This window comes from Tenrec ecaudatus, unplaced genomic scaffold (genome assembly GCF_050624435.1).
Source record: "Tenrec ecaudatus isolate mTenEca1 unplaced genomic scaffold, mTenEca1.hap1 Scaffold_539, whole genome shotgun sequence".
NCBI lineage: Eukaryota > Metazoa > Chordata > Mammalia > Afrosoricida > Tenrecidae > Tenrec > Tenrec ecaudatus.
Window position 1 is genome coordinate 199423 of NW_027459453.1, and position 11923 is coordinate 211345.

The 11923-nt window shown below is 38.6% G+C and overlaps 1 protein-coding gene across 1 annotated transcript; it reads right to left on the reverse strand.

The window, feature by feature from the left end:
* Positions 1-9175: 9175 nt before the first annotated feature.
* LOC142436674 (translationally-controlled tumor protein-like) lies at positions 9176-9694 on the reverse strand. The gene has a single exon (XM_075540175.1). It carries the CDS (start codon positions 9692-9694, stop codon positions 9176-9178), a length of 519 nt encoding a protein of 172 aa, XP_075396290.1.
* Positions 9695-11923: the final 2229 nt, after the last annotated feature.

Sequence of the window (11923 nt, forward strand, 5' to 3'; positions counted from 1 at the left end):
GAGTAGTAAGAGAAATGTCATGGGAGAGGGCAGAAAATTCATTCAGGATCATTGTGTCACGAAAGCATTGACCAACTCTTTATGGAAGAAATTTTACTTGATAAATTTGTAAGTAAAAGTCTCAATTGCCCAAGAACATTCTGCACAAATGCCTGCCCTTGCATTTTCATTAATTTTAGACATTACTACAACACCTGTGTTCATGAAAGAAAAGAAAACCACATTCATCTTTAGTGTTACATCTGCCCTGTGCACCATAGCTTTTTAATTTGCTCTTCTAATTATGAACTACATATGTTACTGTTGTTGTTAATCTTCAAGGATGCTTAATTGCTAATTTCTCTTTGAACATGGTTAAAACATCAAAAAATATTTACACGACAAAGTATTTCTTGTCTCATAGCTACTTCTTGTCTGTGTATAATGCTGTTCTTTTTGTTTCCTACTGTGAACTTCAATATGCATAATTGGTTCTGCTTCTCATATGTTAATGATTAAGAAAAAACTAACCACTGAAAATGTAATGGTAAGATTCTTGAAAAATGATACAAGTACCTCCATATTACAAAAAATCTGTAAGTTTCTTGGAAGTGTAAAGCAAGATAACAAGAACCCACTTTTGAGGTGAGTGTAATTTATTTGAGAGAGAGCAATGCTCCAGATTTGAGTTGGAAGGATATATTATGTTATTTAAGTACATGTATGAGGAAAGAGACCGAAGCGAGCATTTTGACATTTTAAGTACATGTAGAGTAGATGATTAAGTACTCATCTAATAGCAAAATGAGGCAATTCAGAACCTGCCAGTGTCTCTAAAGAATCAATCCTTTGGTGATCTCCTTCTTTAATACTTACAGATAAGCCGCTCAGAGCCAAAATTGTCTTATCATCTTATAATACCCTGTCTTTACATGTACATGTAGGAATATGTTGTTTATATATATAAATATGTAAAGATATAAATGATATAAAATAAATATCTGTGCATAATCAACACACCGTCTACACATATAGATCACCTCATATTAAGTTGGTGTTCAACGTTCTTTTCACCAGCACTATGACTTAGTAGCCAACACCTAATTCACCTGGTGTAGTGGTGAAGGAAAAAAAAAGTCACTTTTCATCATTAGTGTTACATCTGCATTGTGTCCCGTAGTTTTTAATTTGATCTTCTAATTAGAAACTGTACACATTATTGTTAGTGATAAACTTCTAAGATGTGTTTAATTGCCAATTGCTCTTTGAATATTGCCTGCTAACCACAAGTTTGGCAGTTCTAAACCACCACCTGTTCCAAGGGAGAAACCTAAGGCCTTGTACTGCATTGAAAAGCTATCATCTCAGAAAACTACGGGTAAATTTTTACATGCACCTGAAGTGTTGAACTGAGTCATAATCCACTCAAAGTGAATTTTGAGACATAGTTGGTACATCAACAAACCAAAATCCATGAAAAAATAGAAATTATTCCAGAAAACATTTAATTCCATCTCATGTTATTGTAGATGAAAATAAATGTATGTTTGTATATATGCATATGCAGTCACAGAAACATAAGGCTTGTGGTGCATGATATTAAGCATTTCATTGCTAACTGAAAGGAGAGTGGTTCTAACACATCGGCCACACATTATGAGAAATACGATATTATTGTTCTGATAAAAATTAATATTCCTATCTACCTTATAGCGTCACAATGAGTAGAATGACTAAATTACAGCCTATATCTCTATCCATATATCTATTAGAATATAATATAAAAGCATATGCATTACAAATATGGTTGCATATACAAATGTATAACCTATACATATATTAATTTAATTACCAAAATTATGACTAAAGAAATGGCACTCAATATAAAGTGTCAACATTTATTTTAATAGTACACTTAAAATATTTATTGCAGATATATAGTTTTAATCCCTGTGAATTACTTTTAAATATTTAAATATATTTCTCATATGCCCACTTATATAATTTCTCCATATTTTATTAACTCACCAACCATTATGATTGTATCTGATATTTAAATTTATGATTTGTTAGATAATTGAGATAAATTGTGTATGTTTACTATCTATGGGCATAATAAAATGGTAAAAACCTTCTTTTTACCTGCTTGTTTTAGTAGAAAGTATTTGCCCTTGATATCCTCTAGAATATATGAAGTAAATACTATTCATGAGCTCTCCAGTCAAATTGGAATTCTTCCTGAATTAAAAAGACCAGAACACTTATATCCCATGGAACATCTTTGGGATGGAAAATCATTCAAGCATTTACCTTCACTACAGCATAACAAGCAATTTCATACTCAGTTCAATGCTGACAAGTTTAACAAAAATGGAAAAAACAATATGAACATTACAATAGAATTTCTAAAAGAAAGCAAAGGTGACAATAAATAATATAGAAAACTCCATGGAGATCCGTCAACACTCACGGATGATATTGAAATTTTCAATGGAGCTCAATCTCATGAATGCAAGCACTGTGGGAAGGCTTTTACTCAAGACACATGTGTCATTCAACATTTGAAAACTCACAGCAGAGGAATGTGGCAAAGCTTTTCTTAGAGCCTCAGGTCATACTAGACATATGCGAGTTTACACTGGAAGTAGGCCTTATAAACGTAAAGACTGAGAAAAAACTTTTACTAGATCTGCTAGCTTTACACAACATATGAGAATTCACAGTGGGGAGAGGCCTTATGAGTGTAAGGAATACAAGAGAACATTTACTCAATCCACAAACCTCAAAATACATATGAGTATTCACAGTGGGCAGAGGTTTTATGAGTGTAAGGAATGTGGAAATGCCTTTAATAATTCCTCAGAACTCAATCAGCATATGAGAATTCATAGTGGAGAGAAGACATTATTACAGTAATGAATGTAGGAACTAATTTATTCAATACTCACACCTCATTAACCATATAACAACTCAAAGTAAAGGGAAGACTTATGAATGTAAGGAACATAGTAACAGATTTAGGAATGTAAGGAATGTAGTAACAGATTTAGTGAATCCAAAAACTTCACTGTACATATGAAAAACCCATATTGCAGAGAAGCATTAGGAATTATGACAAAGCTTTATAACTCTTTAGTAGTGTGTGCGCTCAATTTTCTCATCTGCTGACTTCTATAGATGCAACATAAATTTTATGGATCATTAATTTTATTTATATACAAATATTTTTATGACCTCACCAATATATAGGAATTTGGTAATGTTTTATACACTATTTTCTAAAATTTTATTAAAGAATATATTAATAATCCTGTACCACTATTTTCTGAACATATATACTTTTATATGAATAAATACTTGTGGGGATCTAGCTGTCATATGGTATGTGTATTTATAACAAGTTAATATCAACTCGTTTTTAAGTAACTGTGAAATTCTGTGATCCAATTAGTAGTGTTTCAATGTAGTTTCTGCTGGAATCACACAGGCTACTTTCTGGATGAACTCAAAGTACTATTTTTGTTAGTGGTACCAGGAAAGGGCATTCTGGAGGTGAATCACTGTACAAAAACACCATATATGTTGAGGTGATGAATTTGTCTATAGCAATCAACTAGAACAAAGTCCAACATGCTTTAAGGTGTCAAAGACCCCACAGACAGCCTGGTCTCAATCTAGGACACAAGAGTTTTCTTTTGTTTTCCCAAGAAGAAAATATGACTTTTCATGATCCATGTAAATGATGTGGCTGCTAATCCTAGAAAACATGGTTACTGATTGATAGCATGTCCAATGCACTGTTACTGGTAAAAAACAGACTTGGACATGTGCTTCTGAGCCAGTGGGTCACAGTAATCAGCCTTGTATATTTCACTTGACTACCATGTCTAAAGTAATTTTTATCTTCTTTGCACCAGTTTAAGTCTTTTTATGCCCAAACAGTAATCACAGTGACTAATACTGGATAATTGGAATGAAAGATTTCTTTTGTTTTGTTTTTAATCATTTTATCATACAACTCTTATCACAACCCATACATATATCAATCGCGTAAAGCACATCTGTACATGCATTGCCCTCATCATTCTCAAAACATTTTTTCTCCACTTAAGCCACTGGCATCAGTTCATCTCCCCCACCTCCACTCCCCCCACCCTCTTGAACCCTCGATAATTTAAAAATTATTTTGTCATATCTTACACTGTCCAACGTCTCCTTTCACCCACTTTTCTGTTGTCTGTCCCCCATGGAGGAGGTTATATATAGATCCTTGCAATCGGTTCTCCCTTTCCACCCCTTCCTCCCTCCACCCTCCCAGTATTGCCACTCGTAGCACTGGTCCTGAAGGTATCATCCACCCTGGATTCCCTGTGTTTCCAGTACCGAACTGTACCAGTGTACATCCTTTTGTCTAGCCAGATTTGTAAGGTAGAATTGGGATCAGGATAGTTGCGGGGTAGAAAGCATTTAGGAACTAGAAGGAAGTTGTATGTTTCATTTTTGCTACATTGAAACCTTACTGGCTCATCTCATTCCTGCGGCCCTTCTGTAAGGGAATCTCCAATTGCCTGCAGATGGACTTTGGGTCGCCACTACGCACAGCACAGCCCCTTATTCACAATGATATGATTGTTTGTTCTGAGGATACCTGATACCTGATCCCTTTGACACCTCAGGACCACACAGGCTGGTGTGCTCCTTCCATGTAGGCTTTGTTGCTTCTGAGCTAGATGGCCACTTTTTTACCTTCAAGCCTTTAAGACCCCAGACCCTATATCTTTTGATAATCAGGCACCCTCAGCTTTCTTCACCACATTTGCTTATGCACCAACTTTGTCTTTGGCGATTATGCCAGGAAGGTGAGCATCATGAAATGCCAGTTTAATAGAACAAAATACTCTTGCATTGAGGGGGAACTTGAGTGGAGCCCCAATGGAATGAAAGATTTCTTATCCAACTGGGCATACTCAGGAATCTTGACTCCTCCTTCAAGATCCTGACTTCATTTTGTTTTCAATTTATTAGGTCTGATCTCGGCCCAACATTTTTGTATCTTCACTTCCACTTAGTTCATGGTTAATTGAGTTTATTTTTTAATGAGGAGGGTGCCATTTTATCACCTGGGGTTTCTCCAACCTAAACTTTCAAAATATTAAGGTCCAGTCTCCTGAAGGACAAATCACAGATCTTTTTTATTCAGGGAGTTTCCTGATATTTGTATATTTTTCATTTAGTCATTTTATGTTCTGGTGAATGCCAGGTATAGGTTTTTGTGTATGTGTGTAATTTATTGACATTTGCTCATTTCTCTTAGTTCAAAAATATCAGGTTAAGAAGTTTATTTATCTGAGATAAAAGACATACGTTTAAATTCATATTTTTGATGAGGAAATTCTCCACTCAGAACTCTTTTCAAATGATTGAATTTCAGGGGAAAACATGGCTGCCTGAAAGACTCTTTTAGCAAACTCAACCAATCTCAGTCAGAATATAACTATAACGTATATTATTTTTATTCTCTTTTTAAAAAACTTTAATCTCCCACCCCGCCCAGATAACCCAGAACTTCATATAACAGCAAATCCTTCAACTTGGCAACTAACCAGTGCTGCCATTTACCTCTTAATGACCTCCCCCTGATTAGAAGCGCCCCTTCCCCACCACTAAAACCTCAAGCCTCCATTCCTACTGGACCTCCATTTCCTTTCTGGGACCCCTGCATTGATGATGGCTATTTGGTGTGACACAGAAACCCAATGCCTCTCCACTATGTCCCATGTGACACTGACGCTTAAAGCTGCTAAACAGTGTCGCCCCCCCCCCAAAAAAAGGGGGTCGCTTTCTTATAAACACAGTAACATTGATCTGTTGCGCTCTTCATGTACTATATAGGGAATTGATATGTTAATCTTTTAGATTACTTACTAGATATACTCTATCTATACCACATTCACCACTACCTCAAGACACACCCCTCATTTTCTCAGTGACACCCTTTCACATAAACAATCAAGTACTAGAATACCTCTTGAAATTCCCTTTTCTAATTTATAAAAAAAACATTATACTTAGTCAGAAGACCACTTATGATTATAACATCGCTTAAACCCTACCCTTGTGCTAATATATCCTATTCTCTGTATCTACTCATCTATTAAGATTTCTTCATCTCTGCTCAACAATATTTAGTTATCTGTTATTCTCCTCTAACTCAAAGATCCAGCACCACATGACCTCAACACAGCCCTCAACCCTGCATACTACCTATATTTGAAGTAATATGCCACAACAATAATAAACTTCCATACTTAAGTAGCTTTATAATATATATATATATATATGTGTATATATGTATGTATATGCACCACATCTGGTATTTATATCTCTGGTTGTTGTCCTACATTTGGCATGAGTGTATTCCTATGTCTATTCAGAATCTGTGAAGATTTTCTCTACTCAGTAGAAATGGGTATCCAGAGAGGATGTACTGGTTACCCTCTTTATATTTCCCATATCACCATGTTTGAAGCTTAGCTTTGCATATCTTTCCCACCAGTGATGCCTTATTGTTGTGTCACTGGTTGCACAGTGCATCTCAGTGCTTGGGCAGCTATATCATGATGCTTCTTTGTTAACCCCAGTGGAGTAGGGAATTTAGCCCTAGTGGTGCTTTGACAGAAACGTTTGATAGCTAAGGACATGGTCTGTGTGCTACTCCTACCAGTTACTTCACTGGGAAGGACAATGATACGTTTACAGCCTGAGAAACCATGAAAGGGGCAGCTACCTAGGGTGCTGAATGAACTCCATGAGAGGGGTCTGTGTGGGGTCGTATCAACAGTTATACTCTGGGCTCCAAACAGAAAGACAGCGCTTGAACACAGGTCTGCTTTGCATTGTTTGAATGACATTCCAGAGCACATTCACCATGCCTTACTCACCATAATCAGGGTGTCATAATTCTGAGGTCTTGTTCACCCTCTATCTTTTTGCCTTCACTGCCTTTGCAGTTGGTCTCTGGCATGCTTTCCCTGATGCAAATCTCATTTCCCTGAGGTGCGTCTTCTCTGTGTCAGCTTGGTCAGGCCATGATACTCAGTAGATTGGCAATCATGCTACCTTGTAAATTTGAAGCCCTTGTTGTGTGAAGGCTTATTTGTTGGTCTGTGATCCCAAATTACTCTAGCAAAGAAGATGAGACTGCTACCATTGAGATTTAGCGCATTGGAAGTCCTAGAGAAGAGATCTTCTCAGTCGTACATGGGAGATGTGAGTGAATATAGAGCCAATAGAAGGGTGTTAATTTTTCTTATATATTATGGATATTGTCTTCCATTTGTATAAGTCCACCAGGGTGAGCTTATGTGATAAACCATGTCACAAATGTAGGTTGGAATACCAACCCTTTATCCAGTAAAGGACTAACACCTCTGGTTGGATGTCACCCTGATGGATGCCCTGCACGGTCTTTTATTTTATCTGTTAGCTAGGACATGTGTTAGTAAGCTTGTATGCACTTTCTCAAAGTACACAAGGAATGAGGGAGCAGAATAAGCACTAAGTTCTCATAACAAATGGCCTTACCCGGAAACTCAAGGTGTTGGTCCTTGAGAATGATTTGTCTTCACTTTCGGCAGTCCATGGTGCTGTCAATGTTTTCTGCCATTACTATATTCTAACACTTTGATTCTTCTTCAGTCTTCCTTTCTATGCACTGAAGAATGTATAACTTTCACATTCCTTGGTCACAGGAAATTGAAAATACTGTCTGCACACTTCTTTAATTTCCTTTTCTCAATTGTGTTTTAAATATATTACATGCCCTAAATCAATGACACTACAAGCAGAAGAATCATATGCTCCAAGGGGATGATTGATAAAGTTATCTGCATTAAAGTAAAAAAAAATCTGGAAGGTGAGAAGAGGTGAATAGAAAACACAGAGTTAGGGGTGGATGTGGGGGTCACACTTAACCCTAGCTCAATCTAAGAACAATTAGTTCTTATGACATTGCCCTGATCAGTATGTGCCCTTTTGAAGGAACCACAGGTGTGGGTGCTACAGCAAAGTGTGGTGAAGAAATGAGATGGTATCTTGCTCTCAGAAAGAATGGTGTCTGGGGTCTTAAGCTTTGTTTTTAAACAAGCTGTCATCTCAGTGTAACGTCAACTAAGTCCACATGGAGAAGAACACCAACATGCTGATCAAAGGATTGCCAATAGTCACATTCAAATCTAAGGAGAGAATTGTATCAGAGTTTAATTTTTTAACTCTGATTTTGAGAAGGCTGTGGATGACATTTGAAGGCCAAATACATTTGCGGGTTCTACACAAGGAATAAGCTTCTGGTGATTTCTCTCTGACCATAAATAAGGGATGGGAATAACCTGGTTATCAGACAGAGTATTAGAGAGATGATTATAGCAGATTGAAATAAAAAATCTGACTTGAAAGTTAAAAACTTGTTATTTGATCTCCCTATTGATACACTTTCACCTTAATCTTGTTTTTTAATACTTTCTGGTTTTGGTTTCCAAATTGAGTTTATTTCTTTACTGTTGTTGTTATTGTTGGCAGCCTTCTGAGTCTGTTATGGATCTTTCTATACATATTTGGTATATAGAACCCAGTGTGGGTGACTCTATAGAAACTATAGCTACATTAAGGGTTCCTGGTGGGAGATAATGAGGAGTTGCTATCAAGAAATTTAAGCAAAAACAAACAAACAAAAAAGAAATATAAGCCAAAAGAAAATGTTTGAAACTGATAGTCATTTGCATGACAAGATACAACTATTGAATGATGTGATATCTGGATTAGTTCTCAAAATGGTTTGAGGAAAAAGAAAGAATCAGAAAATTCCAAGGCTTCTGCAGGCATACTTTAAAATCCTCAAGGTAACATCTTTGCTTTTCAACACTTTTTTTTGTTGTTGCATTTCCAACTCTTTATTTTAGTTTTGTTTAAATGCATTTTATTTTTAGACAACCTACACGACATTTTTTGTGTTTTTTTCTTTAAAAAAAAAAGCCTCTGCTCCAAAAAATCAAGGTCACCGCTCCAAGTCAAGGTCACAAGTCCACGCAGAGCTCATGATGGCATCAGTTCCGTTTGTCTCGGTCCTGGTGTCCTGTGGGCGGACCGCAGACAGCTAGGAGGAGGGGCGGTCGGGCGGTCGGTCGTGCGTTGCCCACTGTCAGCACTTCTCCATCTCTAAGCCGTCCTTGAAGAAGATCATGTACGGGGTCCCGCCGCCCTCGCGGTAGTCCAGCAGGGCCACCATGCCGTCGGGAATCGTGTTCTCGCCCTGAAAGAACTGGTACTTCTTGAAATTGGCGAGGATGTGCTTGATCTGCTCGGCAGCCCCGGTCATAAAGGGCTTCATGCGTTCCGGCTTCCGCTCCTCCAGCTTGCCTTTGAGGGATTTCATGTAGTCCTTGATGTACCTCTTGTAGGCCTCCTTGGTGAAGCTGGTCTCCTGCAAGTGATGGTTCATGACGATGTCCACGTCGGTGACCACCTTGTGCTCGGGCCCGTCGCCCTCGGGGCCTTCGGCGGATGCGTTGCCGCCGATGAGCGCGTCATAGATGTGGCCTTGGGCCCTGCGGACCATGGTGCCCTCCACTTCCAGACACAGCCCGCCCGTGATCTCCCAGATCTTGTACACGTCAGAGAACAGCTCATCTCGGCTGATGAGGTCCCGGTAGATGATCATGACGGTGGCGAGAGGGCGGTGGCTGCGCTGGCTTCGGGCAGCTCGGAGCTCCAAGAGGACAGCGCTGAAGGGAGCGAAAGTTACAGTTGGCGCTGGGGGAGGGGCGGCCGGCGCAAGGGGAGGGGCATCTGGCAGAAGGGGCGGGGTGCTTTTCAACACTTTCAAGATGTCTTTTGAAGCAGATTTATCTACTGTCATGGTTCACTTGATCTCTTGACTTCTGCTTCCATGGGCACTTATTGTGCATGCAAGCAAGATGTAATCATTGACAATCCCAATATGTTCTAAAATTCTCATTATGCTATGTATTGGTCCAGTCACATAAAATGTAACTTTCTACCCACCCCAATGGGAAGAGAATGACTTTCTGTTTGTGAAACCCTTACAAGTGTTGTATTTATTTCTTTCATAATGAGCATGTGTAACAGAAAGCATACAAGTCTACTTTTGGGGTGAACTGGGTGTAATCTATATTGAATTTTGAAGATATGGATTTACTTGCTGTATTCAATATAAACAGGGCAAACAGATTGGTATGTACTGCTCACTCTCTATCTCTTTTAAAGCTCAGTACCTATTCGGGGCCCTCATTGTGTTTAAATATCTTAATTATATGCAGAGGTTCATTATCTGTATCAACTTTCTGGGGTCATAATTCTTTGTAGTGTAGTAATTACGTAATGATGTCAGTTTTAGAGTCTGGTCGAGTAGTATGCTCAGTGGGTCTATTAATCAAGAGATGGTGGCTTCAAACTCACCAAGTTTCCAATTGAGAAAGGTGAGAAGTTTGCTCCCATAAAGAAATATTTTAGTTTTTATCAAAGTACCTGATACTTCCTCTTGAGTGGAAATGGAATGGTCCACGTGTACTTTATAGGAGAAATATGTGGTTTTTCTAATCCCAGAAAGAATTACAGTCATAAAAACTCACAGGGGCAGTTCTACCTTGTCCTAAATAGTTATTAGTCTGCTCTGATGCAATGGCAGTGAGAATATTTTTACTCTTATTCTGGATTATGGTATATAATGAAAACATTTTCAGTTGCCTGCAGGGATGTGGGTGATTTTTCTGTTTTCCTGATAGTAGGACATGCAATAGGGCCAGTAGTTTGGGGATCCTATTATGGACAGCATTGAGGGAACTAGGGAGCAATTCTAGTCTGTCCAATGATTGGCTATGAGGGGAAATGGACACAGTGTTACTGGGCTTGATTTATTTTATGTTGATGATATAAAATGAAACTCTGATGGATCAGTTGTGATGGTATCATGTGTGAAGACATTCCATGGTAAAGGGATTCAGGCTGTTTGGTAAATCCTTTACTCCCTTCATAAGCTTTCTGAGATAAAGGTAAAGGGATTATCCTGAGGTATAGCAGCACAGCCTTTCATCTCTGAAAGCATTATAGAGAATTGAAAAGAGAGATGTAGGACCTGACTACAGCAAGAAAGGAGACCTGGATCAGAGTTCTTCTGTGGACCAGCAGTCCCTACACAGTGAACCTCCTAGATCCAAGGTAATGTTGAAGCACACATACACATACACAGTGCTATCTAAAGCAAGTTAATCCCACAGATAGTCCAAGCAGACAAGGAACTTGCCCCAGAAGCAACAGAATAAGAGAGGCTTATCCTATGGCTGATAGGCTACGTAACATAAGCCACAGAATTCTACCCACCTAATTTATAAGAAAATACACTTTAAACGGAAAACCCCCCAATTAGTGATGATTCCTTCAAAACACACTTAAAAACTAAGAAAATGTGCTGGACTCTTCTTCAGAGCTCAACACTGAACACATCTGGTTGGATGCCATTTTTGGAAGGGTATTGCCCATCCCTCTTCCCTTTCACGTTCTTCAATGTTATTGAAATCACTTGGGTTTATGGAACAGTCGGTTTTTTGTAATGGGTTAGGTTCTTTATCGGCTTGCTTGGCCAGCATTCTCAGAAGGTTAACGGTTACGATAATGTCAGCCTAGGTGACAAGTAATGCCATCACATCCATGAAGAGATTTTCTGTCAGCAGCCAGAAGTGGGAGGTGCTATCCTGGTGGGTGTGGTTTCCCCCAGTATAAATGTAAGTGGATTCTCTCTGTAAGCTGTGCAGATTTGGCCAGGTCCAGGGCCTCACCATACTTGTGCATCTCCAGACTTGAGACAGCATCTTGCCATATTTCCTACATAACTTGGATTCACCCTTCTGCATAGCCTGGGAGGAAGCAGCCT